Here is an 18,405-nt window from a genome sequence, read left to right as displayed (position 1 = left end):
TCTTAATGTAAAATTCAATTTGATTTTGTTTGATTTTGATTTTGTGAATTGGTTCTTAAGAATTGGTTCTTCATTGATAAATATAAAAAAATGTAGATGAAAGGAGGAAATGAAAAAAAAATAGAAATTGAAATAATAGAAAAAAAGAGATAAAGAGACAATTTCGTAAATTGATCTTCAAGAATTAGTTATTTATTAATGAAAAAAAAAACACAAAAAAAAATGAGAATACCAAAAAATGTAGATGAAAGGAGAAAAGGAAAAGACAATTTTAGAAATTGAGATAATAGAGAAAAGGAGATAAAGAGACAATTTCGTAAATTGATCCTCAAGAATTAGTTATTCATTGATGAAGAAAAAAAAAACACACAAAAATAAAAAATAAAAAAGGAATTTCATAAATTGAGAGAAAATGAGATATGATTTGAAAATGCTATAATCACCTAAATGTGCTAAAATCCTATAATCACATATATACATATATTGAAATCATTTGTTTAATTTTTCAATTTTTTTTTTAAAAAATCTTCTCCTGTCATTTTCTTTCAATTACATATTTTTCTTTCCGTTTTCCTCACTCATTTGTGTTATTCATGATGCATCCATAGAAAACCAATTCTTAAAATTATCATAAATTGAGTGATATTATAGTTTTGATTCATATTTTTCTGATTCAATGACCATTGTTTAATTAAAGTAATTAATTAAACCAATTAATTATTTAAACCCAAATCTTAATCTTTAAACGACTATCATACGAGGAACCATGAATTTTGAATTTGTAAGTTGAACTTTCATTTTCCAATCCTTATTATTTTTCAATATGTTTGCATTTTCTAATTACTTTCGTTCTAAACATTCTAGAATTAGCTAGTAAGAAAAAATATTAAAAAATAAATACAACATATATAAGTCATTTGAGAATCAATTTAGGTAATCCTTTATATAACAAAACTTTAGAAAAACTTAAATATTAAACGGCATTGAAAATCCGAATCATTAAATTTTAAATTATATGAACCCAACCTAAGTATATAACAAATAAATAATAAAATATTATTTGTCCCAAAACTTCACTATAAAAAGTAATTTCATATTTTATAATATCACTAATGAAAAAATATTTTTTAATGACCGGTTAAAATTGGATTTTTATATAAAAAAAGGTAATGATTCATAAGTGATACTTATACATTACCTAGAGAGAGAGAGAGAGAGAGAGAGAGAGAGAGAGAGAGAGAGAGAGAGAGAGAGAGAGAGAGAGAGAGAGAGAGAGAGAGAGAGAGAGAGAGAGAGAGAGAGAGAGAGAGAGAGAGAGAGAGAGAGAGAGAGAGAGAGAGAGAGAGAGAGAGAGAGAGCACATAGGAAGGTTTCATGGTTTTAGTTTATGGTATCTTTGTTGGCGCTTTGAAACGGCGCACACACATAGTCGGCGTGAGTCCCCAATTTGAGCACAAAACCTGTGGGTTGGTTAAACCCTCACTCTAACCCAACTATAAAACCATGGGCAGTTTTATTTTCTCACTACTGCTTCGTCAACAAAACCAGTTGCTTCAAAAACCAACCTTTTGTTACACTTTCTGTTATATTATCTTTACTCTTCTCTTTCCCCGACAACACAATCTATCATCAACTCCTATGTAATCCCATACTAAACTGCCATTTTGCTTTCCTCTCACTCTCCCCCACCAACCCATCTTCATCTTCTTCCATGCTCTTTCCTCTCTTCAACTATTCGATTAAGGGTAAGCGTTTTTCTTCTAAAGTTTGTAGCTTTAGCTTGTTTGGTTGAGTTTTGAAAAGTTGGTGTTTCTTGTTTATGGAACCCAATGGACTAGGCGCTGGAATGTTCTCTGGGATGGTAGGAGTGGATAACTCTCTGCAACCGCAGCAACAACAAAACCCTCACCACTTGCAACACCACCCCCAAATGGTTCCCTATGCTCCACACCATGACACTGATCCACATCATCCACACCATAATCAATCCATCAAACAAGGGTACCCTCCCTATTCTTCGGCCAAGACCAAACAACAGCAGCATAGTGGCCTCAGTGATGAGGATGATGACACCTCGGACCCCAAGAAGAAGGTCTCGCTGTGGCAGAGAATGAAGTGGACTGACACCATGGTGAGGCTTTTGATAATGGCGGTTTATTACATTGGTGATGAGGGTGGCTCGGAAGGGACTGATAAGAAGAAGTCCTTGGGTATGTTGCAGAAGAAAGGGAAGTGGAAGTCGGTGTCCAGGGCTATGATGGAGAAAGGGTCCTATGTTTCTCCTCAACAGTGTGAGGACAAGTTCAATGACTTGAACAAGAGGTATAAGAGGGTGAATGATATTCTTGGCAAGGGAACTGCTTGCAGGGTTGTGGAGAATCAGAATTTGTTGGAAACGATGGAGTTGTCACCAAAGATGAAAGAGGAGGTAAAGAAGTTGCTCAATTCCAAACATTTGTTCTTCAGGGAAATGTGTGCTTACCATAATAGTTGTGGTCATGTGAATAACAATCCTCCACAGCAAGGAGAGACTGGGGGTGACGTGCCTCAGTCTCAGGCTCAACTACATCAGCAGCAGCCTCAGCAACAACAGCAACAGCAACCTTGTTTTCATTCATCAGAGGTGGAGAATTTGGGGGCTTCAGGGGTGGAGGGTTTGAGGATGTTGAAAGTGGGAAATGGGGAAGAGAATGATGATGATTCTGATGAGGAGGAAGACTCTGAGGATGATTCGGATGAGGAGGAAGATGATTCAGGAGAAGGTGGTTCAAGGGGTAATGTGGGGCATGGACATGAAAATATGGAGGATGATAATGATGGAAGGTCAATGAGGAAGAGGGCAAGGAAAGTGAGGGAAGTTCCTGTGTCACCACTGATGATGCAGCAACTGAGTGCTGAGGTGAGTGGTGTGTTCCAAGATGGGGGTAGGAGTGCTTGGGACAAGAAGCAATGGATGAGGAGCAGGATACTGCAGTTGGAGGAGCAGCAAATAAGCTATCAGAGTCAATCATTTGAGTTGGAGAAGCAAAGGTTGAAATGGGCAAGGTTTAGCAGCAAGAAGGAGAGGGAAATGAAGAGAGCCAAACTTGAAAATGAACGAAGGAGGCTTGAGAATGAGAGAATGGTTTTGCTCATTCGCCAGAAGGAGTTTGAACTGATGAGTCTTCAACACCAACAAAAGCATCAACAACAGCAACATTCTTCCACTTAGATCAAGGGGTGATGATTTTGCTGGGGTTAGTTGGATGATAGATGAAACTATGGCATAGAAAAATTGTAGATGAATTAGGCCAAATAGCTGTTCTCGTTTTGGGGTACTTATTAAGTTGGTATTTTTGTTATAAACCATGTTTAATATAATCTATCACTTCCTTCTTCAAGTTGGATAAAAGTAAAGCCACTTGACCCGGCATCATGTCTTTATGTATATATTGTTTTGCAGCATTAAATTTGAATTTAACCAATTATATAAATTGAATTTCATGGGATGTTTATAAGCAAATTTAAAAAATAATTTGTTATAAAAAAAATGAATTTCATGGGATGTGTTTATAAGCAAATTTAAAAAATGATTTGTTATTAAAAAAGGAAAACACGCCCGATGGGACTCGAACCCACAATCGCCTGATTAGAAGTCAGGCGCCTTATCCATTAGGCCACAGGCGCTTGTTGTTTACTATGGAACAAAAAAATTATTTTATTTAATAACTCAACTAGATCATGACAATTTTAACAGTAGCACGCAGTCTTCAGAGAACAATTGGTAAGATGATGATAGTTTCACACTTTATTTTTCTTTCACATTCAAATTATAATTTTATACATTATTTTCTTTCACATCAAATTACAACTCCATATACAACCGTAAAAACTAGATTTCACACTTTAATAAATTAATATTTTATTTATTTTTATTTTATTTTGAATTTAAAAATATTACCATAAACAGTCAAATGTATGTTTTTTATTATTTATGGTGTCAACAGAACTTTTCTCACTATGTAAATGTTGGTAAAATATGAAAAAAGTTTTGTTGACCATAATCCAAAATATAACATTCACTTAACAACTTATATACTATATATTATTATATATTATGCAAGAGTGGTGAATAAAAACCTTAAAAACATTCATTTCACACTTTAATAAATTAATATTTTATTTATTTTTATTTTATTTTTTAATTTAAAAATATTATTATAAACAGTCAAATGTATGTTTTTTATTATTCACGGGGTCAACAAAACTTTTCTCATTATGTAAAAATAAATAAGTTTTGTTGACCATAATCCAAAATGTAACATTCACTTAACAACCTGCCTTAATAATATAATAATACATTAAAATTTTAAATTAAAAAATAAAACAAATATAATTAAAGTAATAATATTTAGGAAACGCACATTTTTTTTATTTGATGGTGTCAATGTATCACCACCCGTTGAATATAGAAATAGTGTCAAACAGATATTTTCCCAATTGTTAATATAAGATATTGTAAATGTTGCTGTGCCACTTTTGTTCTTATCATATGTTTTCCTTTCGTTTTACTTTGCAACATAACAGAAGACTTATGCATTGCACAAATTGCATCATATCGCTAATTGAGGTTGTTTACCGCTTTACAGCATTAGTGATATTGAATTCCTCAACTTAAGCCCAATGATTTTACCAGGCTGCACTTGGCATCATATTCCAATTAATTTCATATAAAAAGTTACCATAAATAATTAGTTTGTATAAATGCTGTTAGCAATGAACCAAGATCAAATCGACTACTTTTATGCTAATTCACTAAACTTTCCACCAAATAGTTAAAACGATACTTCGCAAACCTTAACGAATCATTACAGTCTAGACACTTTCATTCGTGAAAGTCAGTTTGATTCAACTCTGTTCATTCAATACGTACTTCTTGTTCATGAGCATAAAGATATTTCGAGCTGCGTTCTAGTATGAATACTAAACCCAAAAATTGGCATCAAGGGCACATTCCCTTGATTTTTATGTTACAGCCAGCAATAATTTGCATCCAAAATTCGTTTTATCAAAACCAAGTAGAGATAACAACCTCTAACTAGTGGCAGAATGACCTGCATCTTTGTAAAACTGGGGAAAGATGTAAAATAAATAAAAAACACTAAATCTGTAGTTGGTTGAATGCGCTTTAATCTTCAAGCTCAATAATCTTAACCACAGATGCATCACCAAGTTTCTGGCAAACAACTACCCGGTCGTGTGACTTTATAACTCCCAATGCTTTTCCATGATCAAGGGCAACCTTAAGTATAGACTCATTTGTTGCACTTGTTGACTCAGCCTGCAAGCATAGAGTATCATACATCATATGCAATAATGGGGTGCATGTTACTTACGATGCATAACATTATTGGACATTTTACACATGTCAGTCAAACTGTACCACATAGCATATCATTAATACAAATCCCATGTGGAGTGAAGAAGATTATTGTTGAAACCTTGGACTAAGTACACTCTACTTTGATATTCAGATTGAGCATCTAATGTCTACCCCAAAAAACAATCACAACAGAACAATGCCTATGAACTCAATAAACAACTATAATTGAGGAGAAATCCCAAAACAACTTACAGGATGTCGAGGATCTGCTAGCATAGGAAAGAGACCCCTCACAAGAAGTGATTGTCTTGCCTGTCACAAAATTGAATAAGTTTGGTAAACAAAGTTAGAAAATGTAAACCCAATGCGTTCTGGTGAATCAAATTTCCTAGAAAATGGTAATGGGGGTGCCCATATCCAAGAGTATAGTAAAACTTCCAATGACCAATATAATAAATGCTTGTATGTATTTACTTTACACAGGATAAAACAACTATGATATGCTGAGAATACTTAACAATAATTTAAACTATATTATAACAAATATTATTTTAAAAAATATTCAGTTGCATTAGATGTAAAATCTTACGAAGAATGATGTTGGCAGTTGAACTCGGAAATGACAAAATAAAAACAGAATAAATTGTTCCTAAATCACAATTTAATTAGCATTTCTTGGCACCCCAGGTATTTATATGTACACATTCAACCCAATAACAGTCAGATAATTAATAGAAATAAGCCGCAAAATTAAAATTCAACCTCAAAAGCTCCGCTAAAGCTCCACTTTAGCTGATTTGTCTTTAGGCGGGGTATCACGACAGATAGAACTGGCATTGTTGGCCTATATTTAGCAATCAATCTGGCAGGTACATATTACATTTTTAGATAGACAGTCTTGTGGATAAAAGTTAAATGAAAATGAAAGACAGAGAGAAATTAATACAAACATTTTTTAATGATAGTGTTTGTTAGCCAAGTCTAACCCCCCAATTTAGAGCAACTAGTTTGTTTTCCAAAAAAACTAAATATGAAAACAATGATATCTAGTTACTCAAAGAAACTCAAGTACCTTGCAGCCCTTCCAGATGAAGTGAAACAAATAATAATAGATGCCTTCACTTTAATTGCAGCTCGTACCTAACAAGTAAAGATTATCATGTAAAAATCTACTTTCAAAGATGAAATCAAATCAACCACCATATAAATAAAGTAAAAGAACAAGCATACTATAAAAGAAATGAGAAAAAAGTAAATGTAACTACCGCAGAGGATGCAATAGATTCCAAGTGGGACATGGGTTCTCCAACATACTTGACAGTCTTCTTGAAATAAAGGTCTTGATTGAAAACTTTCTCAGCCTACAAGGACATAAAATACAAGATAGAATTCAGCCAAAATTGAGACATTTCAAAGAGGAGAACATTTCGTATGATTGTAAGGAATTCCCAACAATGGGTTGCAGAATAAATGCCACACTGAGTTAAATACCAAAAGATAGAAAAGAAAAATCAGAAAAAAAAGGATATTAGGAATCCAGAATAGAAAACAAAAAGAAAATAACAATTTTGTTTCTGAATATAAATGAACAGTACAACTACAAAGATCTGACCTCCAAGGGTCAATGCTTCTCAGACAGTTTCCCTTTCCTACAACAGGGCTCATGCTCAGTTCTCAAAAACAGTATAAAACAGAATGCCACTCTCTTCTCCCCCACCAAGTTAAGCTTTACTCCTGTCCTTCCACCCTCTAACTTATTGTTCTCACTAACTACTGATATTTGATACCCTCTACTACTACTCGTTGATAATAACATACTTTTCATGCTTTAATTGAAGACTTTATACAAAAGCACCTTAAAATTCGAATTGGAACCGGAAATGAATGGATTTTTAACAATATACACAACCATTTTTTTTGGACAGAATACAGATAGAAAAGTAGCGTACACAGCATCTGTCTTCTTCATACTATGCACGCACCAAGTACACGACCAAGGGTAACTAAACCATTAACCACATTCATATCATTGATAAACTTGTGCATTAACATGATGTACAGTCAATGAATCTACACTAATATTCTGTCGGTTCACATCAACCAACCTACACAAAAGACTTTAATTGAGTCTGTTTTGCTTGTTTATCAAGGAAAATGAATATATTTATTAAAAAATATCTTATGTAAGAACTCATGTCATTCGGAGTATTTTATTGAAGGTGGACCAAGTCACAATCAAATCGTGGCGTTTGGCCTACTATGCTCTTAAATAAAAAGAGTTGCACCTTGACTATTAGCTATAACTTTTGGCTTAATTGTAAGTGTTTTGTGCAACAAATGGCATCAGAGCCAAGGTCACACTAGTTGTGTCGGGTCACAATTGAAGAGTTTGATTCCTAGTGGGACAATTGATTAGGGGAGATTGTTGCAAGTGGCATTAATTATCCCGTGATGGGGGTCACAATTGAAGAGTTTGATTCCTAGTGGGACAATTGATGAGGGGAGATTGTTGCAAGTGGCATTAATTATCACGTGATGGAGGTCAGGTGGACCAAGCCACAATCAAATCATAGCGCTTGGACTGTGATGCTCTTAAATAGAAAGAGTTGTGCCTTGACTATTAGTTACAGCTTTTAGCCTAGCGGTAAGTGCTAGATTCAACAACTTTTACTATATAGCACTTGACCCAACTCCTTGTTGGTCAAAACCCCCATGGTAGCCCTTTCCATGACACTAACAACCAGGTCCAATACCAATAGTTAAGTACTCAAGCTCTTGGGGAACCCACTCTTAAGCTAGGTACTAAGGGGGAAGAACCTAGCCCATATATACTCCATCGAGCATTATAGATATCGGATAACGGATCATCGACTGGGCCCAGGCTGATGTCGAGCGGGCCCAAGCCTAGGACGATGTCGAGTCGTCTGGCCCGGGCTAACGTCGAATTGAGCAGGCTCGGGCAGATGTCGAGTTGAGCAGGCTCGGGCAGATGTCGAGTTGAGCAGGCCCAGGCTGATATCAAGCCGAGCGGGCCCGGGCCGATGTCGAGCTAAGTTACTCTGCGTCCAGGTTGAGTCGGCTTAGACCCAGTTCGAGCCAAGTTAGCCTGTGTCCATATCAAAATGAATTTAATGTAATTGACAAAGTAAATTTAATCTAATTAACAAAGTGGATTTAATCTAGATTTAATCCATTTTAAATGGATTTAAAAAAATCCAATAAATTTGATCTAGTTAAAATGGATATGAATTTTAAATCCAATCAATTTATTTGGCTTTGGATTGGATCTAGATTGAATTTTAAAAAATCCAATTCATGACCACCCCTACCTCATAATACCCAAGATCCTATCACCCCCAATCCCAAACAGCACTCCCTGCCAAATAGGAAATTAGTTAGCTTAAGTCACAACAAGTCCCTTGCTGCCTTGGACTTAGATCTCCCCTTTTCCTAAACCTTTCCCCAAATACACCTTACAAGTTGTAGGAGTTGATCACTATCAATTACAAGAAAGCTATCAACCAAATTCAGGATTCACGAAGGTAATAGAGGTCAAACATATGGAGAAAGTATTTTGGTCAACACATCAATAGTTTCAAACAAATATAATGTATTGAACAAAATTAATGAGATGTGAAATAAACTTACCTCGGAACAAATTCTACCAACGGTAGAAATAGTCTCAACAGGATACAATCCACGTAAAGTCTCAGCACCCAGAAGTATAGCATCACTTCCTGTAAATTTGTTAACAGTTTCATGTACAAACACATCAAATAGTTCTAACTTAAACACAGTGAAGAAGCACTTATAAAAGAAACAACCATTCAGAAAGGGCAAGGGGATGGGACTTGGTTAAATACATGCAGAAGATCTTATCAATTAAGAAGCAAACTAATATTAACAAACAGCTTTAAGCACTAGAATAGAACTAACATAGAGAAATGACATCATTGTAAATTGAAAAGCAACTGAATATGCAAGAAAAGAGAAATATGTCCCAACTGTCTTTGATGAAGGAGGAGAAATGATAATGTATCTAATGTTACAGGAGAATACGCTACTAAGTATCCAATCCAAACAGCTTGTTACTAGTGGCTACCAATGTAACAAGTGGCATCATATGAAAACTTACCATCTAAAACAGCATTGGCAACATCAGTGGCTTCAGCACGAGTTGGTCTCAGGTTTTCAGTCATGCTATCCACAACACGTGTAAGCACAGCAGGCTTACCAGCCATATTGCACTTGTAAAGGGCAGATTTTTGAAATAAAAACACCTACAAAAGAAAATGGAAAATAATTAATACAGATATCTATGCACAAGTGAGTCTTAGAACTATTCAGCGCCCACTGAATGGGGATAGTAACAAAGATATAATTGTCTTAAGGACCAATAGCATAGGCAGCAATTCATTAAGCTGATTCAGCTAAAACATATTACATTTTCCTCACAGCATGCTCATTAAATTTTAAAGTTCCAATAGTCACATCTGGATTCTGGAACAACTTTGCAAATATTTAAGTATTACAATCAAGGAGTCATAAAGACTGAAACGAAAATCTGAAAGTGAAATTGTATTTCTCACTCTCTCAACATGAGAGGGAGTACATTCACATAGACTCATGTGAAGAATCTCGTGCAAGCTATACAAAGTGCTGACTAAGCACATATACAACAGAAATAATAGCTAGCCCAACTAACTGAGAAAGGGAAAGGTTCTCTTTCACAGAGAAGACTACAGTAGTATTGCACAACCGCAATAAATCAACAGATATAGTTGCAGAGAATATATCTCTAACACATATAGTCCAACCAAAACTAATCTTATTTTGTCATGATACTGCAACAAAAAACCACAAAACAAATTTTTAAAAAGAAATTTACCTTCTCTGGTGGAAGATCAATACCCAAATTTCCACGGGAAAGGATAATTCCGTCAGCTTCTTGTAAAATCTCATCAAAATGGGTCAATCCCTAAGAAACAAGACAGATGCAGATGTTCATATATAAACGAATTGACAAAGCCAATAATAATATAACTTCCGCAAAAAATGAAATTGTCACAGTACATTACAGTACACTGCCAATATATATATGCAAACTCACCTCAACATTTTCAATCTTTGCAAAAATTTGAGTCTGACTGATATCACCTAATTTTGAAAGGAATTCACGTGCCTGCATAACAGACATAAAATTTCATTAACAGAAAGCCTGAAAATAAAATATTTAAATACCAAAAATGAATTTGACTTTGATCAAATTGAAGGATTTTGAACTCATTACCTGGCGAACATCTTCAGCATGTCGAGTATATGACAATGACAGAAAATCAATTTTGTTTTTAACTCCCCATGTGCTTATAACCTGAAAACAAACAAACAAAATAAAGAAAAATAAACCCGAAACCTAAGAAGCTCGAGTATGGCTCTATAACATCGTGTCTTCAAGTTTGACATGTGTCTATCACCAACACGCATACAAAACCCATACGATACATGTTGAATTTAAAAAATGTTTTTCATGGCTTCGAGACTCATTAAACATGGTTCAATACAACATTAAGGAGGGCAAACAGTGACTTTTTTAAGAAGTTACAAAGTAAGAAACTGATGGTGTAAGTTTCTATCTCTCTTTTAAACTAACAAACCATCTATTTCACATTTACATTTTGTGTTTCCTCTTCTCTACTTAAATTTGTATTCAGCTTAATCTAACTTAGAGAGTGTTTTTTCAATGATGGTGATCAACAAGGGGTGAAATGTCTTAACTGAATTAGATTCTTTTCACTTATTGAATTTTAGATGGATGGATTGGATCCGTTTTAGAACTTGGAAATAATGTGTTCAGATTGCTATATTTGACTAACCATTTTATTGATGATTTTGAATATAATCTTGATTGTCAATTTAAATAATTCATAATAATGTTCAATATATATCTATATGCACACACAACTGTTTGCCGTATCCTATATTTTTAAAATTATAGGTGTTGCGTTGTCTGGTGTCTTTGTCCATGCTTCATGGTTCAAAACTAAGGAGATCCATTTCCTAGGCAAAGACAAACACTGCATGCGCAATGAAAAGTAAATTATTCAAACATTCCAATCAAAACCATAACTTACCTCCTTGTCTTTCTCGGTGAGAGTAGGCAAATCAATATGAATTTGAGAGGCATGCAAAGTGAACAGTGCCCCAGCCAATGTAGCTGAATTCTTTATAATGCAAACAACATCTTGCTCTTTGACTTCAGTTACCTGCAGAAAACATCATACATATAGAAGGTTGAATATTCCTTTTTATGCCTAAGGTCACACTTAGATTAAGAACACATCAATTCAGTAAATTTCAAGTACAAGAAATAACATTATGGACTAAAATAAATGGCTGGTGCATATTTTAAAATATATAAAATTAAAACTCATAACCCAAATGAAAAGGACCGATGTAAATCATTTGAATAGATATTAGAGAACACTGAAATAACAACAATAACAAGGGACCTATTAGAATAAATTTTGCATCTGGGTTCAAAATATTACCTCTAGCCAGACAGAAGTAGTTTCACTTCCTGTGAACAAGTATTGACCAATAAAAATGGTGTCTCCCTTCTTCACAGCCTATAAACAATAAGAATAAAGATAAACACTAAGGTTCATTGCCAACACAAAACAAATTATAAGTCACAGAAAATTTACAAGTAGGAAACAGAAAAATCAAAGTTAACTATTACAAAGATCTAGGCAAAAGTTAAATTGAACAAAGATAAAATTTATAGCTAATTCAAGGAAGTCAAATTAGAAGGGAAAAAGAAACTGAATCGAAGCATGAAGCACAGGCAGTAAAAGTGTACAAAGTTAGTTAGAAGAAACCATTTGAGTTACTATTACGTGGAAAAAATTCACGTGAGAGAAAGCCGCATCATATAACGACAACACAAAATATCAACATACCTTAGCCAACCCATCAAAATTGATTGGCAATATTTCAGAAGAAGCTTCGTGTCCCCGATCAGGAGTTAGAACAACCTGACCATTTGCCTCAAGAGAGATAGCTTTCTCACTTTTGTTAACAACCTGCATCTCTGCACCCACCGTGTCCAGCATGACCTGTCAAAATCAAATAACAAACTCTCAGCAAACATAAACCCCAACAGAAATGGAAAAAAAAAATACAAGAACACAGAAACCAAAGATTCCTGAAGCAGTTACTATAAAAGCTCCACTGCACCTTGACAAATCAGACAGTAAAGATATACACAAAAGTAGGTTTGAGTTTCTATTCTTTTAACCAAAGCAACCAACTATCAAAAGGGGAAAAAATGAAAAACTGATTTGTCGGCATAGCCCTCTTTCAGTCACATTTTCCCCATGAAACAAACTGAAGCCCCCGCTCTCTAACACCAAGGTAACAAAAGCCACTGTAAGAAACAACAGATAAGGAAGAAAACTCACAGCACAGAGCTTCTTAGTACTCTTGATAGCAACCTTCAAATTTTCCAAAGTCTCCTGATGATACTCAGGATCATGCCAAGAAAAGTCAAATCGAGCCACTGCACTCAACAACAATAAATATCAGACCATCCATAAAAAAAACAGAAAAAACCACACAACCCTCCACCAGTTTTTCAGCAAAACCTAATACCTTCACAATCTGAGAAAAAAAAAAGGGAAAAGGTGTGACAAAACATACCAGACATGCCAGCTTTAAGACAACTAGAAATAGTTTCAACGGATCTGGATTTAGGACCCAGAGTACCAACGATCTTTGTCATTGCGGGGAAAAAACTCTGTAAAAAAAAGTAACATTTTTATAAGATTTATAAAATAGATCCAAAAATTGAAAAGGAAAAGGTGAAGAAAAACTAACTTGCTTGGATGGCTCAAGGATGGAGACCATCCTAATGGGTTCCTCGAGAAGCAAGTGACTAGAAGGCATGTTTGAAGATCGATCGATGAACAATCTTGAACCGCAAGAAAACCTAAAGAAAACGAGAACGCGAGGAATACAGTTCGAGGATTGAACAGTGGCGGTGGTTTTCCCTGGAAGACCAGACCAAACCGAACGTTGTTCTAGAAAAAAAAAGGAAAGAATGAATAGTTTGGAAGAATATGCTTTTGTCTTTGTTCCGTCTTAAATATATTGTTCTCTCACTCTTCCTTGCTTTCTTTGATTTTCAACTCTCGGAATTAGGGTGGTGTGAGAGTGTTTTGTTTCGTGTTTTATGTTTCACAGTGTGTGGTGATAAAAAAAGGGGGGAAATTGACACGTGGAGAGATGCCAGCTGTCGGAAGGGGCCCACCGCGTACAAGAACCGTGCTTTTCTTGCGATGACTACGGTCTTAGGTTGTTTTTTTTCTAATTAATTTATTTATTTTATTTGTGTTTGTTTTTTTTAGATGAGAATGAGTGCTGCTAGGTTGGGAGCATATTAGGTGAAAGCAATGGTTAACGGGTGAGGCACGTGGTGCTTGAGGCTGCGTCAATGTGAAGGCACGTGACACGGTGGTGGAGTAGTTAGGTGACGCCACTGCAGACGGCGAGGAACGCATGGTGGTGTAGCGTGCTACGTTAGCTACCTTTTTCAGTTACTTTACTGTCAATGTTACCATCGACTTACCAACACTTATTTAAGAGTTAAAAAAAAATAAGTACAAATGATTTAAATATCTATTTTTTTTGGAGCAAAATTTGTTTTTCCCCTGCTCCAAACTTATGATTATATTACATAAATTATTAAAATTAGTCATTATAAAAAAAATTACATAATAAATAAATTTTAATGTAATTTATTGGTATTCCGGTACGTTCTTTATTACAAATATATTAAAAATTAAAAGTGTTATCTCTCAGTTTAAATCTTACTACAAATATTTATATACACTTAAAAAAAAACATCAAATAAAAAATAATTTTAAAAAACAAAATAATTAGTTATTATTTAATTAAATTATAAATATTTTATTAACTAAATAAATTATTGATATTTAAATTAATTTTTATTATTAATAAAAATATATAAAATAATTTTAAAATTTATATATAGTAAAGATTTTAATTACTTACTATCTTATATTTTAAATTATTTTTTATTAATTTTTTGGAAATTAATTTAAAATTTAAAATGTTAGGAGATAAAATTTTGATAACTAATTTAAAAACTATTTTATAAAATTTTATTAATAATAAAAACTATTTTATATATAAATAATTTTTTAAATTTTAAATTAGTATCTAATTTAATTAATATAGTGATTAATTATATTTTATTTCTAAAATTAATTTTTATTTAATAATAAATTACTCACACAAATTAGTCACATTCTAAACCTGATATGTTATTAACCTTGAAAAAATGACAAATGTTAAACATCACATTTCTCAACAAAATTTAAAAATCTATTATAAATACAATTTCATCTCCTTATTGTTTTCCCCATGTTTTATAAATTCATCGTAATATTTAATAGGGATATAAAGCCCCCTCCTTATCTATTAAAACAGACATGAGTTAATAATTATTTCTAAAATAAAAATTGTCATTGAATCTATCAAGGTATTGGTTTTGTTAAACTATAACTGAATCACTATTAATAAAACAATAATAATTAAATAATATATAAAACAACCTTAGAGAGATATAATATCACAATATAATAATAATAAATCTAAAAATAAAAACATTATTTACATTTTTAAAATTCAAAATACGCATAGAAGTGATAGGTGTCGTAATATTTAGAATTAAGGTTCAATAACATTCTTTAAAAACGACAAGTTTTTTGGAAAAAAAATACATTTTCTTAAACTTTTTTATGTTTAAGGAAAAAAACTCCAAATAATATTGTATTGACTTTTTTATTAATTTTATTTTCTAGAAAAAAAAAATCTGGAAACCTGCTGTGAATTGATTTTTCCAAAATTCTATTGGATACATAGTTCAAAGACTAGTTATCTTGTTAAAATGAAATAGATATTAAAAAAAATCAGTTGGTTTTTGGTTGAACTAATTCATGTAGTTCATTATTACACCCTTGTCAATAGAATCAGCTACTGAGGATGTATTTTCTAAAAAAAGTTCAAATATTTTATTTCTTTTCAAAATAATGTCTCTCATGGTAGTAGATGATATCATAAAAGCTTCAATAAAAAATTGATTACGATATACAATTTAGTGAGTAGTCTTTATTTTCACATTAAAATAAAACGATATTAATGAAAAATGAAATAATTTATTCAAGTTGATGAATTCATTAAGTAAAACTTATGAATTATATATATATATATTTAAATAAGTGGTTTATGAAAGATGTATCACATGGAATACCAACTAAAAGAGAAAAGTACATATAAACAAATTTATCACCCAAACAAATTTGATCATACATATTTTATCTTTGGTGATTTAATTTGCATTCATAATATTTGTTTATTCATAAAACCACACAAACTTCACATCATTTTCAAAGTTTCGGTTATTTATTAATTATTAAGGAAAAACACAATACCCTGTAATTTTGATTAAATGTTAAAAACTACAAAACATATAACATGAATCATGCACCATCTATAAGACGAATGGTTTTGACAACAAATACTGTAAGACCAAGTGTTTTGTCTATCGAACTGTACAACACAACGCAATTTTTCTTTACATCTAATAAAACACTTATGATGAAGACATGCTTACAAGATAAAGCGACACACGCATAAGCTAAGTTAATATTGTACTACTAGTGTGTTTTTATGATTGTAGAAAAATATTTGTTGCCTCTATTTAACTAAAGATATCTCTTAAAGCACAAGCTAAAATTACTTTATTCGTCAATCTCCTAACACGTAGATCATTTTAGTCATGACTCAGTTATCTGCCATCTATAATATAAATAAAATGAATAATAGTATGTGGAGGGAAGAGAAAAGAAACATAATGGAATAAAGACAATAAGCATGACAAACAAAGAGAAGAAAAAATTAAGAGAAAGATTCTAAGGAAGGATGGCGAGGAAGACTCAAAGCTTTAAAAGTTGAGATTAGAGGATTATTTACATATTTTATAAATGATTGGATATGCATGTCGTGGTTGTTTTGTTGTCTATAATGGTGAGTTTAGTATTGGGCTTGCTATAATCATAACTCATGAATTAAAATTAACTTATACATTTTCCAACTTTTAAGCAGGTTATCTCCTTTTACTTTTTAACAAAAATTTAGGTGGACATGTCCAAGTTATTGTTAAGAAGTTAATTTAACAATGGCCTATATCAAATGCTTCATTTGAAGATGGTATATTAGGGATGCAATTCAATATTATTTTATAGACAATCAAATACTTCATTTGAAAATGGTATATTAGGGATGCAATTCAAGACTATTTTATAGCTACAATTGTCTAAATAATATGTCGTTAGTGCATTACCTTTACAAGTTTCATTTGAGAAAGTGATTAATTTATTTATGACTTATCTTTCCTTATCACTACCATAAAGATCAATTTTTTTCTTTATTGATTTATTTTATACCTAAATTTTGTAGATACTAGCCTCAATTATAATTATCCATGTATAATAACAATTGAGGATATTATGCTTTCTAAAAAATCAATTACTTATTTTAAAAGAAGTGAATCCAAGAGTTATTTTGACTGCTCATTTAGAAAATATTTAGATATTAAATGGAAGTGAGGTATAACAAAAGATATTTTTTTTGCTTAACGACTTCTTTTATATACTTTTTTACCAAACATGTTGTTTCATGTCTCTCTAATTTTCAGGCTACTACCGTGAAAATAAAGACTTTAAGATTGTGTGGGTATATTATTATATGCCCCTCACAATTGAAAGTATAAAGTATCCTTTATGGTCATCGATTTTATGTATTTTGTTGTCATGCATTTTATCTGTCCTTTTTTATTAGTTTTGTTCTTATGTTTAACTTGTAGATGTTTATACCAGGTTTATACTCACTTAGACTAAATAATTTGTTAGATCATTGGTTTGTGTGCCACTCTCCAATTTCATTCCTTCTTTGTCTTTAAAGAGGGTAATAAATGACTTTCTTAACAATATATGTGAAAAGTTCCATTTCCTTATTAGATAGTGGTGGGACATAAGTGAGATGCATCTTGTTGTTAGCATTAATCATACATTCTTTGTAAAGTTTGGATACTCTTCTTTCATGTAATGTAATTGCATATGCCCATGAACTTTCAATAAAAATAAATTTTTCTTATAAAAGAGGACACAAAATTTAGGGATCTCAATGACTCCAATTTTTAGAAAGCATCTCCTTCCTAAAACATGTTTTAGTTAACTCACATTTCCTTGTCATGAAACCCTAGGTTTTAAAGCTTGTGTTCTTAGGTTTTATTTTTGAGAAATGCTACATTTACTCGGTGAATAATGATAACAAATCTTAAAGTGTTGGTTTTGTATTTTTTTAGTGGCATGTTTAACAAGGTGAAGGTTATTTGTATTAGTGTCTTGTGTAACTTAGTTGTACATAAAGTGATATTTTTAGTTGTGGTTAGAATGGTTAAAAGTACATATATAATAGAATGTGTTATTTTTTACAATGATTATGATGCCATGTTTTTTATGATAAGTATAAATTTAACCATTATAAAAAGTAGGACAAAAATCATAAATATTTTATAATGTTTTGCTATGACTTTTCCATGATATTTGTCCAACGGCATAAATTTTTTAGACCTTTCTATATCACGTGTGCATCTATATGACATAAAAAAAGTTCATTTTAATAATTATATAAGATCTTTCCTAATAAATAATTTTGTTCAATAAAAAAAATAAAGTGACATTAATTATACATATACGATCTGTTAAGAAAGATACATGTTTTGAGTGAGGAAATAATGGAGAATATATTCTTAAAGTGTTACAAAATTAAGTTAAATACTCTTGAAGTAATTTTTTTTGTATAAATTACTTAAATTTAAGAAGACAAATTAATTACTAATTGATACAATAAAACCAGAGAAGACACATGCTCATTGACAATGATTTCATTACATTATT

General features: G+C 32.3%; 2 protein-coding genes and 1 non-coding gene across 3 annotated transcripts; 1 reads left to right on the top strand and 2 right to left on the bottom strand.

The window, feature by feature from the left end:
* The first annotated feature begins 1,297 nt into the window (after positions 1 to 1,297).
* Positions 1,298 to 3,380, top strand: LOC137830304 (uncharacterized). The gene is made up of 2 exons (XM_068637567.2): positions 1,298 to 1,745; positions 1,839 to 3,380. The coding sequence occupies exons 1-2, from the start codon at positions 1,712 to 1,714 to the stop codon at positions 3,209 to 3,211; spliced, it is 1,407 nt and encodes a 468-aa protein (XP_068493668.2). The 5' UTR covers positions 1,298 to 1,711; the 3' UTR covers positions 3,212 to 3,380.
* Positions 3,381 to 3,593: 213 nt separating this feature from the next.
* TRNAR-UCU (transfer RNA arginine (anticodon UCU)) lies at positions 3,594 to 3,666 on the bottom strand. Its single transcript has one exon. It is a non-coding gene; the product is annotated as a tRNA-Arg (tRNA).
* A 1,201-nt stretch (positions 3,667 to 4,867) lies between these two features.
* On the bottom strand, positions 4,868 to 13,604 carry LOC137830303 (pyruvate kinase 1, cytosolic). The gene is made up of 16 exons (XM_068637566.2): positions 13,238 to 13,604; positions 13,061 to 13,157; positions 12,823 to 12,920; positions 12,322 to 12,477; positions 11,911 to 11,988; positions 11,494 to 11,625; positions 10,653 to 10,733; positions 10,473 to 10,544; positions 10,251 to 10,340; positions 9,498 to 9,642; positions 9,011 to 9,099; positions 6,628 to 6,723; positions 6,435 to 6,502; positions 6,125 to 6,224; positions 5,615 to 5,674; positions 4,868 to 5,320 (listed from the first exon to the last, which is right to left on the bottom strand). The coding sequence occupies exons 1-16, from the start codon at positions 13,304 to 13,306 to the stop codon at positions 5,168 to 5,170; spliced, it is 1,584 nt and encodes a 527-aa protein (XP_068493667.1). The 5' UTR covers positions 13,307 to 13,604; the 3' UTR covers positions 4,868 to 5,167.
* Between the last annotated feature and the right edge of the window lie 4,801 nt (positions 13,605 to 18,405).

Source organism: Phaseolus vulgaris, chromosome 7 (assembly GCF_051622355.1).
Source record: "Phaseolus vulgaris cultivar YP4 chromosome 7, ASM5162235v1, whole genome shotgun sequence".
Classification (NCBI taxonomy): Eukaryota; Viridiplantae; Streptophyta; class Magnoliopsida; order Fabales; family Fabaceae; genus Phaseolus; species Phaseolus vulgaris.
This window is presented reverse-complemented; position numbering and strand designations above follow the sequence as displayed.

Excerpts from the sequence above, each read along its gene's own strand:
- LOC137830304 (XM_068637567.2), top strand. The coding sequence starts at position 1,712 with ATGCTCTTTCCTCTCTTCAACTATTCGATTAAGG. Across the intron at positions 1,746-1,838 it reads CTTCAACTATTCGATTAAGG|GCGCTGGAATGTTCTCTGGG; the intron begins GTAAGCGTTTTT and ends CCAATGGACTAG.
- LOC137830303 (XM_068637566.2), bottom strand. The coding sequence starts at position 13,306 with ATGCCTTCTAGTCACTTGCTTCTCGAGGAACCCATTAGGATGGTCTCC. Across the intron at positions 12,921-13,060 it reads TCTTAAAGCTGGCATGTCTG|TGGCTCGATTTGACTTTTCT; the intron begins GTATGTTTTGTC and ends TGTTGAGTGCAG. Across the intron at positions 5,675-6,124 it reads GCTTTAGCGGAGCTTTTGAG|GCAAGACAATCACTTCTTGT; the intron begins GTTGAATTTTAA and ends ATTTTGTGACAG.